Source organism: Capra hircus, chromosome 20 (assembly GCF_001704415.2).
Source record: "Capra hircus breed San Clemente chromosome 20, ASM170441v1, whole genome shotgun sequence".
Classification (NCBI taxonomy): Eukaryota; Metazoa; Chordata; class Mammalia; order Artiodactyla; family Bovidae; genus Capra; species Capra hircus.
In genome coordinates this window covers 28,373,679-28,389,518 of record NC_030827.1, presented here as the reverse complement: position 1 = coordinate 28,389,518, position 15,840 = coordinate 28,373,679, and the positions used below count along the sequence as shown (strand labels likewise).

General features: G+C 36.3%; 1 protein-coding gene across 2 annotated transcripts in view; it reads left to right on the top strand.

Annotated features, from left to right (window-relative positions):
- The window catches only part of PARP8 (poly(ADP-ribose) polymerase family member 8), a 191,296-nt gene that overhangs the window by 137,190 nt on the left and 38,266 nt on the right, over window positions 1–15,840 (top strand). For both annotated transcript variants that reach the window (XM_018065626.1, XM_018065625.1), the window contains exons 12-15: window positions 3,713–3,838; window positions 4,705–5,269; window positions 6,741–6,791; window positions 6,887–6,982. In XM_018065626.1, coding sequence (XP_017921115.1) covers window positions 3,713–3,838; window positions 4,705–5,269; window positions 6,741–6,791; window positions 6,887–6,982 — 838 coding nt within the window. The remainder of the gene's footprint in view (window positions 1–3,712; window positions 3,839–4,704; window positions 5,270–6,740; window positions 6,792–6,886; window positions 6,983–15,840) is intronic.

Sequence of the window (15,840 nt, the reverse complement as noted above, 5' to 3'; positions counted from 1 at the left end):
GTAAGCCACTTAAGAAATATTTTGGGAGAGTGAAATGACATTGGTCCAAACAAGACAAGAAACATAAAAGTACAGAAGTGTAGAAATAGCTTCCTACCCATACTGGCATTTGAGTACATCATTGGGGCTCGGAAAAAGTAATGATGTGTGTAATCCCCAACCCTGAGAAATTAAGGAAATCTGTATTCTGTATTCACTGTTTAATCACATTATAGAATATGTTTAGTCGCCGAATCATGTCCAATTTTTGTGACTCCACGGACTAGAGCCTGCCAGGCTCCTCTGTCCTCGGGGTTTCTGGAGTGGGTTACCATTTCCTGCACCAGGGGATCTTCCTGACCAGGGATCAAACACAGGTCTCCTACATTGCGGGTGGTCTCCTTTTTGGCAGGCAGATTCTTTACCAACTGATCCACCAGGAAATAGCATTTCAAAAAAGTTATTTACTTTTATGTATAGATTTTAGTTATGTGGACAGTTTGGTATATGAACTGGAGTTTTTTTTTTTCATGACTCTTGATCAGTTTTAGTCTAATTTAGTTTCTTTCCTTAATTTTAAATAACTGGGTTTGCCTGTGATCTTATAGTCTAATATAATATATAATAAAATTCAAAACCTGATCTCATTCTCAGAATAAGTCATAAGAGGAAATTGAAATATAAAGAGGTTATCTTCCAGAAACATACAGCAAGTTAGGAAGGCAGATTTAGAATCTAGGCCTTTTGTTATTGCTCAGGAAATAAGAAATACTCATTAAACTTTTTCTATGATTCTTTATCTTTTGTGTTTCTGGCAAAAAGACAGAATCTCAACAACAGCAGGAGCTGCAGCATTTGCTTATGCAGTGCTGCTTTTTTTTGTCAAGTACTTAGCATAGTGATATATAATACCACCCTTGATCTTCATAACAACCCTATCAAGCAGGTACTATTACTCGCCATGTTTCCTAGATGATGAAGCCCAGGCCCCAACAGTTTAAGCAACTTGCTTTAGCTCACACACTGAGAAAGTGGTAGAGCCAGGATTTGATTCCACATCAGTATTTTTGATTCACCCACTAATCTGTCTCTCATACAATCCTAGATACTTCTTGCCTTCATAAAGCTTGGAATATATTTTCAGCATTGAATACATATTGGGGAAAACGTGAAGTCATTAGAAGAGCCTGAAGGAAAAAATACTGACTCCAAACAGATGTAATATAATGATCAGTCTTGAATAGGGTATCTGTTAGTCAAAGGCTAAGCATATCACAGACTATGGAAATAATCTTAAACTCTGTATGACTTTATGTTCAATTGGCATTAATCAAACTTAAGCTATTTTTAAAAGGAAAAGTACATTGTGAATCTCCAGCATTGCCTTAAGTACATACAAATAAAGCATGGTATAAATTATTCATATGTTGAGTTCAAATTTATAAACCAAAATTCAGTTTATAACTGATGTGTAAATTGCAGTAAAAACTCACATTTCAAATTAATACAGGAATTTAACTTGATGGATGATGTCATTTCGCTGCAGCTGTTTGAACACAGTACTGGTTACAGTGGTGCACATTTCTTTTGAAATCAGCATGTAGAAAATCATCACATTGCCCATGTATACTCCCATTTCTCTATCTGAACTACCCTGGAATCTTAGTTTGAATAGCTGACTGTGACATCATCTGGTCTTGATGTGAATGTATAATTTACCTTGAAGTCTTTTCTCTTCTTTATCTCATCAGCCAATGGCAGTTGTAATAGTTCTTAGTGCCAGTAAATTCAAACACCAGTATGAGCACTGAAATCTCTATTTTAAGGGAGTGTCCATTATACTAAATGTACTCACATGTATATTTCAAATTACCATTGAAATGAAACACCATATTGAATTACTTGTAGAGACAGTTAACTCCTCCCTTTCAAATCCAGGAACAGGTAGGGATTTGGGTGTCCAAGTTTAAGAATTACTAGTTTAAGCTGTTGAAGTCACACTTTAGAATGCTAATGTTATTTGAAAATGAGAACAATTTTAGCTCTTTGACTTGTGCTTTGTTCTGGTTAGTCTGTCGAGAACCAGAGACGCACTTGTTAGGTTTCTTAGGGAATGGAACACAGGAATGGCAATTTTTCATAGGAGGAAAAGAATTCGAATCTGCCTGGTACAAAGGGTGGTGTCACTGGGGAGTTCAGGTTAGGTCCAGGGGAAAACGATGACCCTGATGATCTATTACATTTCACTTTTGCTAAAATCTTGGGAGAAAAATATCTTCAAAAATTAAGTGGAAAATAAAACCTTGGTGTCCTGTTCTGATCTCTGGGAGAGATATACTGCAAATTTGAAGTCATGCATCAGTGATTATCACTGCAGTTTTACCCCATTCTTCCTCACCACCTCTACAGCTAAAAACACCACCCCCCATAATTCCATATTTCCTCTGAATTCATCTAAGCTAGCTGACAAAGTTGGGGTAGTAAGTCTGAGTGATATAGTTTCTGGCAATCTGTGTTAATTTGGTAAATGAATAATCAGCCTAGTATTAAGAGGCATACCTGCCCCTTTTGAATAACATGTTAACATAGATTCATCTGTATCAGATTACATAGGTATTACAGCTCTGCCACTTTCTATTCAGGCTGGACAAATTTCATGTCCTTACCTTACTTATGAAATGTGTAGAAGGAGGAAAAAAGATTTGTAAATAAAGTTCCTCCTTTACACCCTGGCCTATTGTCAGTGGTAGATACTGGTACCATTTTCCTGGTCCAAAAGCAATCTGTGTTAGAAATAACTGAAAACAGCAGGAATAGCAGCCAGTGCTGAATTGACTTTGAAAAGAAAATGAAAATGTTTAATCTATTGCACACAATGTTTATTTTAAAATTTCTTCTCTACTTCGATATCACTTAAGGGACCCTCCTCCAGGGCCACTGGAGAGATGGGATCCAGAGAAACTGTCACAGCCTGGGACTCATCTCAGAAAATAAGGCCATGTCTTAAATCCACAGTTGACATTCTAGAATTTTTTACTGCAAAACAGTGATGCCATGGTCTTGATTTAGAAAATATTGAGGTCAGAAGTTACCAAATTCCTGCCTTATGATAGGAACTGAAAATTCTTAGAGGCTCATCATTAAAAGAAAAAAAAATACAGCATATTTTCAAGTGAATGGGGCTGTGCTGAACATAAAATTTGCTGATCTGCTTATTCTCCATAGAGTTAGTTTTGCACAGCTTATTTTTGCTTAGGATTTTGTAGTTTCATTTTGGTTTCCTTTTCAGGAAGAAAATGACATAAATCAAGAAAAAGAAAAAGTATCTTAATCATAATTAATAACAAAAATCGTTTTTAAACCTATGTGGCTGGCACCAACAAAATATTTCAGACTTTTCTTTTGCCACCAAAGCTAAAGGTGTTGATCCTAGAGGGTGTCCTTATAAATCTCTTTATATCTTTATGCTTTTACCTTTTATCAATTATTTAATCAATTGTATTTTTAATTATGTCACAGCAGTTATTAATTGCAACACAGTAAAACCATTAGAAATTTTCTATAGGATGCTTTCCTACACATGAAATCATCTTGTGTGGTTCAAAATTAAATTCTCTCTAATCACCATGCCTTTATTTTCCTTTGATAAATGCATTCTCTCCATAATCTATATACAAATCTGATAGTAAATTACCTTGGAACTGTGACAACACACTTACCTTTGGTTTGACAGAATCATGCAGACATTTGTTACACAGCAGTGGAAGCAGAGCAAAGAAAAATCCAATTGCCTGCACAATAAGAAGCTGTCAGAGAAGAAAGTCAAGTCTCCCCTGCATTTGTTTTCAACCTTGCGCAGGTAACATCTTTCCCTCGTCTTACTTAAATGCTGCACTTGTGATCTTCCATGGTTATTTAGTTCAGCGCGTTCCTTCTGCAGTCTTGGCATCTGTTTATTTTCTTTATGACTTTAAAGAACAAATCAAAAACATAGCTACTCATTTCTGTGTTTTGAGTTTGTGCTTTTACATTGGTTAAATTTACTAAAATTACATTTCTTTTGGTTTCTAATTCCATAGAGTTTCCCTGCCAAAATTAGTCCTTTGTATCGCAGGGGTCCTCAAATGGTCCATGGCCTCTTAGGAACCAGGCCACATGGCAGGAGGTGAGCTGCAGGCTAGTAAGCGAAGCTTCATATGTATTTACAGTCACTGCCCATCACTAGCATTACTGCCTGAGCTCCTGTCAGATCACTGGTGACATTAAGATTCTCAGAGGCTTGAAAACCCTAACCCTAAAGTCAAGGTGGAATATTCTGACATTGCCACAAAACAGAAATGAACTGCACAATAAATGTAACTCACTTGAACCATCCTGAAACCACCACACTCCCAGGCCCACAAAAAAAGTTTCTTCCACGAAACCATTTCTGATACGAAAAAGGTTAGGGACCACAGCTTTATAGGGCTCTAGAATAGGTAGGAGGGAAAAAAAAAAAAACAAAACAAAACTGGACAATCAATCCTTTTTTTTTGCTTTCCAGGTAACATAGAATTCAGTCCCTGTGATTTTTCGGTACATACTTCTGGTTTCAGTTTTCACTAGATAGGCTGGGTTTAAAAGAGAGGGTGTTTGTAGCAGAGTTGAGTTGATGGAGCTCGACAGGTGTTCTCCAGGGTCTGTTACACTCACGATTTGCCCTGTATTAACTGTTCGATTTCAAAGGTCGCCAAGTTATCCTCCCCCTGGTTGTGGAAAAAGCAAATCTAAACTGAAATCGGAGCAGGACGGGATCTCCAAGACGCAGAAGCTACTGCGGAGGACTTGTTCCAGCACCGTCAAGACGGAGGACGTGTGCGCCCCGAAGCCGCACAGGACCTTCGGGCGCTCGCTGTCCAGCGACCCCCGGGCTGAGCAGGCAGTGACAACCATTAAGTCGCACAAACTCTTGAATCGTCCCTGCCCTGCAGCCGTCAAGCAGGAGGACTGCCTCGCTCTCAAGTCGCACAAACTCTTGACCCGCTCTTGTTCTGGAGACCCGCGCTGTGAGCACAATGCCAGCCTGAAGCCTCACAAACTGTTAAGCAGGTCTTACTCCAGTAACCTCAGAATGGAAGAATTATACGGACTCAAGAATCACAAGTTGCTCAGCAAGTCTTACTCCAGTGCCCCCAAGTCATCCAAAACGGAGCTTTTCAAGGAACCCAATGCAGAGGGCAGGAGGCTCTCTCTTACCTCAGGGCTCATTGGTATCTTAACACCATCGTCATCTTCATCTTCCCAGCCTGCTGTGCGTACATATTTTCATCTTGAGTTCTTAGATGTTAGCCAAGGGGCAGGAGAGGGTTTTGTGAGTATGTCTGTGTTGCAAATGTCTGGTCAAAGACGCACGGTTTTGTTTTGGGTTTTGAAGATTCACTATTTTTTTTCTTTTGAATATTCCTTTGCATACCAGACATTTTCAGCTAGTACTGGAATGTTCGTTTTGATTCTGGAAAAACAAACGTTCCTGTGAATGTGAGGTCTAGTCCAGATTCCTGTCATGGGAATGAATGCTCCTAAAAATAAAAGGAAGTCCATTGAATTCACAAAGCAAGCATAGCATTTTGAATGTTTAATTAAGCAGGTTTATCTAATCCCTGGTTTTCTCACAGAAGTAGTAGAAGTCAGAGTTTGTCTAAAGACTAAGAGTGGTATCCTTCCTGTTGTACATAAGTGGAACACTTTGCCTGTGAACTTGTAGAGAAAAGTAATACTTAACCACTGTATCCCAGAGCGTTACTTCAAGCTGCTCTCAGTGTCTGCCTTATAAAACTGAAATCGCTTTATCCTGAAGCTGTTTTGTGGTGAAGATGGGGCTGGCAGGAGATTGTATTAAAACTTAAGTACTTTGGGTGGTATTTACACAAAGTTTGCCTCTAGAGTGAATAGCATTATAGCCAGCTTCAGATAAAGAAGCAGACCTATCTTATTTATAATTACAGAAAATAATTGACCAAAAGTTTTCTTTGCTTTTAGTAAATTGGTGTGTGTGTGTGTTTGTGGTGCTCTTGTATAGGTATATTTCTGAAATTACATTGTAAACTATACTGTGAAATTTTGTGTGAAGAAAATATATTTGGCTATGTTGGTAGTTTTAGGTGGACTTCCCTAAAAGCCCATATCTTCTCAAAAACTATGAAAGACATACAGAAAATTAATTTTGTCAGAGTTACATTGTAGAAAGCGTCCCATAGTTGGTTTCACTCAAGAAAGATAATTTTAGATATTCTGTGAAAGAAAATGTCTTCGTGTCCTCCCGTAATACGTCCTACCATATTATGTTGAGTGTAATATGGTGTTTAGTATTCTACCCCTTTCAGTAGCTTGGAGGAATTGTACCTCTTTCATACATCCTTGGAGGAATAATTCTATCTAGTTGTAAAATGAGTCTGAATAGTCTAAATGAGGAAGTGAGAACGTTCAGTGATCAGGGACAGAGACAGCAAGTTTTTGTGATCATTTAGAGATGCCAGTCATTTTTACTAGAAGATCAGAAATTAAGAATGCAATTCATTTAGTTTAAACAAAGATTGCAATAATAATGGAAGAAAGAACATTATAATAAATTATAAAACCTTAGTCTCATAATCAGTGATTTGATTCACTTACAGGTAATCTTAGAAAATCACATCTGCATTCATTCTTGCAAAAGTAAAACACTATAATTTATATATTTTTCCTAATTTAAAAACATTTTCTTTTTACTTTGCTTCTTATAGCCAAATGGTGCCAAATGCATTCCAATACGAGACCGTGGCTTCCTAGTGCAGGTATGAGCCAAGCCTCTGAAATAGTTTAGCCTTTAGTGGGTTTTCAAATCCTTCTTGAACTTGACTTAATTCTTTCTCTTTATTGTCTTATTCAGACAATTGAGTTTGCTGAACAGCGGATCCCTGTGTTAAATGAGTACTGTGTGGTTTGTGATGAACCACATGTGTTTCAGAATGGCCCCATGCTTAGGGTAAGTTCTCACTGGTGGAATGTTGGTTTAGAACAGAAATGAAGAAGGTTAAGATATAAACAAGTAAATAATTGCATTTACAGTAAATGCTCTCTATTGAGTCAGTTATTTAATACACAAAGTTGTATAGTTTTGACAAATGTATCACTATCTCTGAAGGACTCTGTGAAAGATCAACAAGCAGTTTCACTTTAGGAAAATATTTCTTAACTGTATTTCTTACATGCGCCTATCACCTTGTTGTTGGTCTGTCTTTATATACCTCTGTGTCCATCCATATTGATATGTATATGTATGTAAACTTGTAAACACAGTTGTTTTCAAAACCACACAATCTACAGTACTTAATGTAGGAGGAATTCCCTCGCAGTTCAGTGGTTAGGACTCCATGCTTTTACTGCCAAGGGCCTGGGTTCAATCCCTTGTTGAGGAACTAAGGCCCCACAAGCAAAAAAAAAAAAAACAAAAAAAACACAGAAGAAAAAGAATAAGATATTTAATATAGAAATGGGTAGTCCTTATTCCAGTTAGAAGAGGTATATATAGTAGATTCAGAGAATTAAAGGTTTTTTTTTTCTGCCTACTCATGCATTTGTGACATTATTAAGGAAGTATGGAAATAAGAATCAATGTGTAAATGCTTTTTCGGGGAAAATTATCCAACTGAAATTTTTTTGCAGTTTTTTTATTGAGATAAAATTTGTATAAATATACAATTCATTGTTTTAATGTGTACAATTCAGTGTTTTTTTAAATAATATTCTCAATTTTGTGCAATTATGACTACTTTCTATAATTCCAGAATCTATTGCCCCAAAAGAGAACCCCCGTAAATCTTAGTAATCACTCCCAATCTTCCCTTCCTCTCATCCTCTGGCAACCACTAATATATTTTCTGTCTCTATGAATTTGCCTATTTTAGAAATTTCATATGAATGGACATTAAATTATATGTTATGTGGCCATTTTTTCACTTGGTAGTAAAATGTTTTTGAGGTTCATCTATGTAGTGTGCCTCATAACTTAGTCCTTTAATGGTGGAATAATACTCCATTATACAGCTATGTGACTTTTGTTTATCCGTTCATCAGTTAATGGAATTGCTGGAGACTTGTGTTAACTCTGTTTAACTGTTTCAGGAACTAGCAAACTTTCTGACAGTGGCTGTGCCACTTTAGATTTCTAACAGCAGTGTATGATGGGGTTCAAGTTTCTCCACATCTTCACCAACACTTGCCATTCACCTCTTTTTTCCTCTAGCTATAACCAACCTATGAATTGGGAAGTTGTAGCTCATAGTGGTTTGCTTTGTCCTTTGCTAATGACTGATGATTTGAGCTTCTCTTTATGTGCTTCTTGGCCATTTGTATGTCCTCTTTGGAGAAATATCTCTTTAAATCCATTGCCCATGTTTTAATTGGATTGTTTGCTTTCTTTAGTGAGTTCTAAGAGTTCTTTGTGGCTTCCCTTGTGGCTCAGATGGTAAAGAATCCACCTGCAGTGTGGGAGACTTGGGTTTGATCCCTGGGTTGGGAAGATCCCCTGGAGAAGGGAACTGCTATCCACTCCAGTATTTTGGCCTGGAGAATTCCATCGACTATATAGTCCATGAATTGCAGACTCAAATACGACTGAACGACTTTCACTTCACTTCAAGAGTTCTTTATATATTCTGAATACTAGATCACTATCAGAGATATGATTTGCAGGTATTTTCTCCTGTTTTGTGGGTTTTCTTTTTCTTAATGTTGTCCTGTGACACACAAAACTTAATGTTAGTGGAATCCAAATTTATCAATTGAGGTATTGCCTAATCCAAGGTAACAAAGATGTATACCTACATTTCCTTCCAAGAGTTTTATAGTTTGTATCTTACATGTAAGACATTGAGTTAATTGTTGTTTATGGTATGAAGTTGAGGTTCAGATTCCTTCTCTTGCATGTGGATATCTAGTTGTCTGTGCACCGTTTGTTGAAAAGACTATTCTGGCCTCATTAAATGATATTGTCTCCCTTGTGGAAAATGATTTAACCATAGATGTGTGAGTTTGGACTCTTGATTTTATTCCCCTGATTGTATGTCAGTTATTATACTTGTACTATACTATCTGAATTACTGTAGCTTTGTAGTAAGTTTGGAATCAAAAAGTGTGCATTTTCTAATCTGAAGTGTGAATTTTGTGCCTCTTCTAATCAACATTTTACTAGAGGTTCTAGCCAGGGAATTAAGAAGAAAGAAATAATAGAAGGTATCCAGATTAGACAGGAAGTACTAAAACGATATCTATTTGCAGATGATTTATGCACCATGTGCCAGATACTCTGGGTAGATAATTTTGCATGCTTGAGTGCGTGCTCAGTCGCTCAGTCACGTCCAACTCTTTTCGACCCCACGGACTGTAGCCTATCAGACTCCTTTATCCATGAGATTCTCCAGGCAAGAGTACTGGAGTAGGTTGCCATTCCCTTTTCCAGGGGATCTTCTTGACCCAGGGGTTGAACCTGCGTCTCCTGTATTGGCAGGCAGATTGTTTACCACTGAGCCACCTGGTAAGCCCCAGGTATTTTGCATATTGCTTCCTTATTTGATTTTCACAGAACTCTGTGGTTTAGGTATTTTTATGCCCATGGTACAACTAAGGAGATTAAGATTCAAAGAGGGTAGCCAGCTTCGTTAGTATCCGCCCCAGCTGTGTGACTGGAAGCTGAACTTTGAACCTGATTCTGTCCGATTTCAAAACTGTATCACCAACATTTATTAAACGCTTTATGAGTATAAGGCACTATGCTAGAGTCTGTTGCACTTTTTAAGAGAAATTTATCCTATATGCTTGAAAAGATAAATTATAAAGCCTGGAAACAGGTAGTTTTATTAGAACAGTTTTGCCTTTCAAGATTTATGTTATAAAAACGTATATAACAGCCATTAATGAGCACAGTCGTCTGTCAGGTTTTATATTTGTTTCATTTTATTGCTTTCGGAAAACATATAACAAAGTTTTTCTTGCCCCTCATATGCTTTTTTTAACAGTTTTTCCTCTCAAAGAGATATATTGATAATCTGAAACCAAATTAACTGACTCAGCATTTATTTTAATAAAGATTTGTACAAGATTGTTATTTTTATTCAATACCCAGAAATGTATAGTTATGATGAAAGGAGAAAGAATCATTTTATCATGTTCATTTATCCCACTAAGAAGGCTCATCTTTATTTTGTCATTGTGCATCTGTGGACCTTGATTTATTTCTTAATCCATGGCAATAATATTTTCATTGCAGGATGTAATAGTCATGTTATGAATAGCATAAGCTTTTTGGGTGGTGTTTTTTTTTTTTTTGTAATCATGTTTTTGGAGTGCCTTACATGGATCTTCCCTGGTGGCTGGGCTTCCTTTGTAGCTCAGCTGGTAAAGAATCTGCTTGCAATGCGGGAGACCTGGGTTCCATCCCTGGGTTGGGAAGATCCCCTGGAGAAGGGACAGGCTACCCACTGCAGTGTTCTGGCCTGGAGAATTCTATGTACTGTACAGTCCATGGGGTTGCAAAGAGTCAGACATGACTGAGCAACTTTCACTGCATAGATTATCTTATTTAATCCTTATAATAACCTTCTGAGGATGGATATTACTACCCCTGCTTTATAGATGAGGAAAATAGTAATTTTTTTAATGTCACAATGCTAGTAATTGATAGGGACAGGATTTGAATCCTGGCAGAATGGCACCAAGGCCATGGTTCTCAATCATAATGCTGCTCTTTACTTACATACTTGAACTGACTACTTTTACATCCTGGAAATTGACTACACTTGGTGTTGGGAGTTTGCTCTTCCCAGTTTACTTACTAGCAGTTCATTCCAATAATAGGTGATAGAAAGATCATAGTTGATACTAGTATTCTCTGTACCTTGCTCCAAGGTTTCTTTTACTTTATCTCTGTCTTTCTGTACCAGTTAAGTATGCTGTCTATTTCTAGAAATGGAAATGCTTTCATAAACAAAAGTGAAGACAACATTTTTAAATAAATATAGTTTATCAAGCGGTTTTATGTTGCTGTAATTCAGGCTGATATCTAAGGAAATCAGAAACCTTACTTTCTTAAATAGTAAGATAAGTAACATATGAAATCAGAGCAGGAAATGAAAATAGTGAAACATCTCATATGCAAAGGAAGAAAAGTAAACAATACCTCCTTGTTGTATTAAACAGGTATTTCACTTAAATCAGGCATATTCATTTTTTCTTTCTTATATTTCCATTGCAATGTATTTTGCTATAATTTCAATAATGTATAGTGATCATTTCAATAATGTATAACAATTTTTACAAATGTAATTTCCTATGGATAGTAATCAATAAATGGACTCATTGGTCACTTATTCTCAGCCCATGTAACACATTAAAAACTGCAGTAAATCCCCAAGCTATAAAAAAGAGATGTTATAGCCCCATGGGTGATTAAATGGTTAGATAGAATTGTTTCCATAGATTTTCTGCCTCATGTTTGTTACATTTGTTAGATTTCTCTGTCAAAATTCAAACTGTTTCTCACTTTTTTCTCTTTTATTCAAGCCTGATTGTTTTCTAAATGGCATAAGTCTCCATTTATTCCTATTTCCCAAATATCCTAAAATTTTAGTCACGAATTTCCTGTTCTGTCACTTTCCTCAGAGGTCTAGGCAAGCTTGTCACACTTTTGCAACATAAGGAACTAAACTACTTATTTAGAAATACCACAAGGCTCTGATTTTGTCTTTTGTTTACAAAGGTTATAAATATCACTCTCAGGTGGGTTCTGACATGTGATACTTTAGATCTGAAGAAAACTCACATTATCAGGAGGGTTGTTCAGAGACCCAGAATTTCACTTTGGCAGTACGGTCTGCAATCCCATCAGAAAACCAAACCAAAACCAAATCACTAGTTCTCTACATTTCGGAATCAGCTGGAGTGTTGATGCTATAGACTGTTTGGTGATGCTTTAGAATGTTGATTTTGGACTTCATCAAGTGTGTTTGTAAAAGAGGAAAAGGAGGATTTACTGCCAGAATCACCACTGTTTTATCAGCCTGTAAACTCCTAGTGCCCTTATCTTTTTGTTATACTCACCTTAAGCCCCGTTCTTGGATCAATGCAGGTGTTTGTCTTCTTTGAGCCCTGTATGTGAGCTGCTGAATCCTACTGGAGAAAACCACTCACGTGGTTGCGTGGCTTAGTGTCCCTACAAAGTTGGAACTTTGTCAGTGACACTGGGTGTGTGTTCTCTGTGTCCCTGGTTAACAGACTTTCTTGTTTCCCACATTAACATATGATAAAAGAATTATGATCTGTTTTCTTCTCCTGCCCTGTGGAAATGTCCCACATTACTTACTTTGTGTTATCAGGCCTGAGACTCTCACGTCACCTCTTGAGAATAGTGCACCATCCCACTAAAGTCAAGTCAAAGAAATCCATGAACCTAGTAATTTTTGTACCCAGTTTTGCTGTGGACCTTAGAAAAATGTTTGTAACTAAGGTTCTTGTTAGAGTAAAGTTAACAATACTCAGCTATAGTTTGGTCATAGCTTAAGGCACTCCCAAGACCAATCTTGAGAAACTGAGTAGGTAGGTAAACCTGGATATGTCCCATTTTACTTAAGAGGAAAACAGGTAGGTCTTCTTATATTTAAGTCTGACCTTCATATCTTAATATTTAGAGAATGGATGAAAAAGCATAACCAATTTTCTCCCCCCAAATCCATTTCGCAGAAGTTAACTTTGCAAGTTTTGAAGTAACAGGTCAAACTAAATAATTACACCAAAAAACTTTTAGTTAAAACATAAATATTTTTACATCCAAATTGAGCAGAAATTGGTTTTAATAATCAAACAACAGTGTTAGTTTTATGAGACAGTAGGAATCAGCATGTATATTGAGGCCTAACCAGGCCTGATCCTATTTCATTATGGATCTGTCTTGATCTCTGTGGGATTCCTGTCTTTCCTAATCGACAGTAAATCTTGCCTTGCTCCAAATGTGTCTTTCTTCCAAACCATTGAAAAGAACCCAAAGAACTGACTATAAATCTGGAAATACAGAAAATTAAAGGCTTGTAGGTTTTGTGTTTCTAGTCAATATTCTTAATTATTCTCATGTGTTTTCCACACTAGTTTTTTTTTAATTATTAAGTTGTATTTATATTGCTCATTTTTATTTTAGTAAGACATGCTTTAGAAACAAATTAAGAATTTTGATAAACCAACGGTATGAAAATAAAAGTACCATGTCATGACATGCTTCAATGAAAATTCTAATTAAACACATATTTCTGTGTATAGATTGAGTTAACATAAGTAGAAGAGATGGGGCTTCCCAGCTGGCCCTAGTGGCAAAGAAACTGCTTGCCAAGACAGGAGATGTGAGGCACATGAGTTCAATCCCTGAGTCAGGAAGATCCCTGGAGGAGGGCATGGCAACCCACTCTAGTCCTCCAGTATTCTTGCTTGGAGAATGCGCATGGACAGAGGAGCTTGGCAGACTACAGTCCATAGGGTCGCAAAGAATTGGACATGACTGAGCAACTTTCGCACTATCCAGCTTACCTAATAGTGTTAATATTTCAACAGCTCTCTATATCTCAAGGAGATTTTATAATCTTTATCTCACTTGATTCTTCTCTCTTGGTCCTTTTATCAACCTGGTGAACTAGATCTGATTTTATGCCTGTTTTATAGCTGGGAAAACTGAACTGTGCACATAAGCTCCAGCTGGAACAACATCCATGTTCATCTGTTTTATATATTGGGCTTACATGAAATATTTTGCTTGGAAAAAACGATCACAGCAAAAAAGAGTTTGAAAACCACTCACCTACACTGTGCTATATATAAATACATAGCTGGATTCTCTAGTTGTGTTATTTCTGTTTTCAGTAGGAAGTAATTTAAATTCATTGAAAACACAAAATTCTAAAATACAGTTGGTTCTAAAACATTCTTTAGGGCTTAAAATAATTTTTTTGAGTCATATTTAACTGCTCACATTTAAATTGTTTTGATTCAAATAAAATTTAAAAAGTATTCATTTTAGCTTAAAAATTTCTAAAATGAATCTTAATTTAGGGACATATAAAGTTCCCCATGTTTTTAATGGTGCAGAGTGAATGTTATATTGCAGATATATTATGTATATAATGTGTAATGGCAGGAGGGACTTGCCATGGTTTTACAGTTTAAGTTATAGAGACTAATTATTTGAAGGCAATATAATAGTATAACATTAAGAATAGGCAGCTAATATGTTTCTTGAAAACTTGAATTAGTAAATAATGTACATTGCTGGTGATATCCAGGCACGTATACTTTATTAAGTCATGTTTAAGAAAACATACAGTTTTGCTTAACCAGCAGTAGCTATTCCATGAGTATGTTTTATTTTGAATTGAGACTGGAGTTTTCTATGCAAATAATATAGTGATAGCAGATTTTCTTGGGAGCAGGGCACTGGCTGGCAGTATGCTCAAAGTGGGAGAATGCTAATTGCAATATAACTGTATACTTGATTAAGGAGGAATGAATCACTTGCTTTCCTGGAATAGGATGTCCTTTCTGTGAGACATCTAGTCTAGATTACTTGTGATTTAAGAACTTTCTTTTAGTATGCCATCTTGGGTTGACATTTTGAACTCCTCTCATAAAAAATGTGGATAAACAGTTATCTACAAAAACTAGATTGGCAAATAATTATCTGAAAATTAAGCTTATTTATATCTTGAACACTCTATTGAATGTTCTAGTAAAATGATTGATAGATGTAACATTGTTATTTTAAAATTCACTGGCATTTAGTGTGGTGATGGTGGTGTTTAGTCTCTAAGTCATGTTTAAGTCTTTTTGTGGCCCCATGGACTGTAGCCCACTAGGCTCCTCTATCCATGGTATTTCCCAGGCAAAAATACTGGAGTGGGTTGCCATTTCTTAATCCAGGAGATCTTCCTGACCCAGGAATTGAATCTGTGTCTCCTGTATTGGCAGGTGGATTCTTTACCACTGAGCCACCTGGGAACCCCTACTGTGGTACATAAATTAATTGCAATATTACTACCTCTATTATTACTATTTTAAAAATAAAGATAAAATTATTTTTATAAGAATATAATGTGTAGTTGTACTTCAGATTTTTCAGAATGGTAATATCATTTCTTGCCCCCCTCCACAAAGCAAGTTTTCTATCGTACCTGATTTCCTTCTTCATACAGTTGCAGTAATAGGATATCCTTAGAAATTAGCCTTGCAAATTTGAGTATGGGAATAAAGGCCATTTTTCAATGAAAAAAAAATGCAATAAACAAAAAGAGTGTTTATAAAGAAATTAAGCCATAGCTTTATCATTAGGATTGTAAATTTATAATTTAAAATAATGGGTCAATTGATAAATCCATGTGATTTGGAGATTTAGAGGTTGGAATGGAAATAGGTCTGGGAGGAGGATGAAACAGCAATGCAGGAGAAACCATTCAGAAAAGACTGAACTGTTGCTCATTTGTTACTCAAGATAAAGACTAGGAGGTCTGGGCAAAATTGGTAAAAAATCATTTGAGACAAAGTCAGGGTGGCCCATGAATTTCTAGGATTGGGGACAAAGTGTGCTGATAGAATACTCAAATTTCAAATAATTACCTTCCAGTCTAGTTTAGCAGAGTATTTTATTTCATTTTCATTTATACTGTTTAAGAAGGCAACAATTTAATGTCAAAAATTAGTTTCTACTTTATTCCCTGAATATGTGTGTGAATATATGTATATACATATATATATATATTAGGATGATCACAAAATAAACATTATTAACTATCCAAGGTTCAAGAAGACAGACAT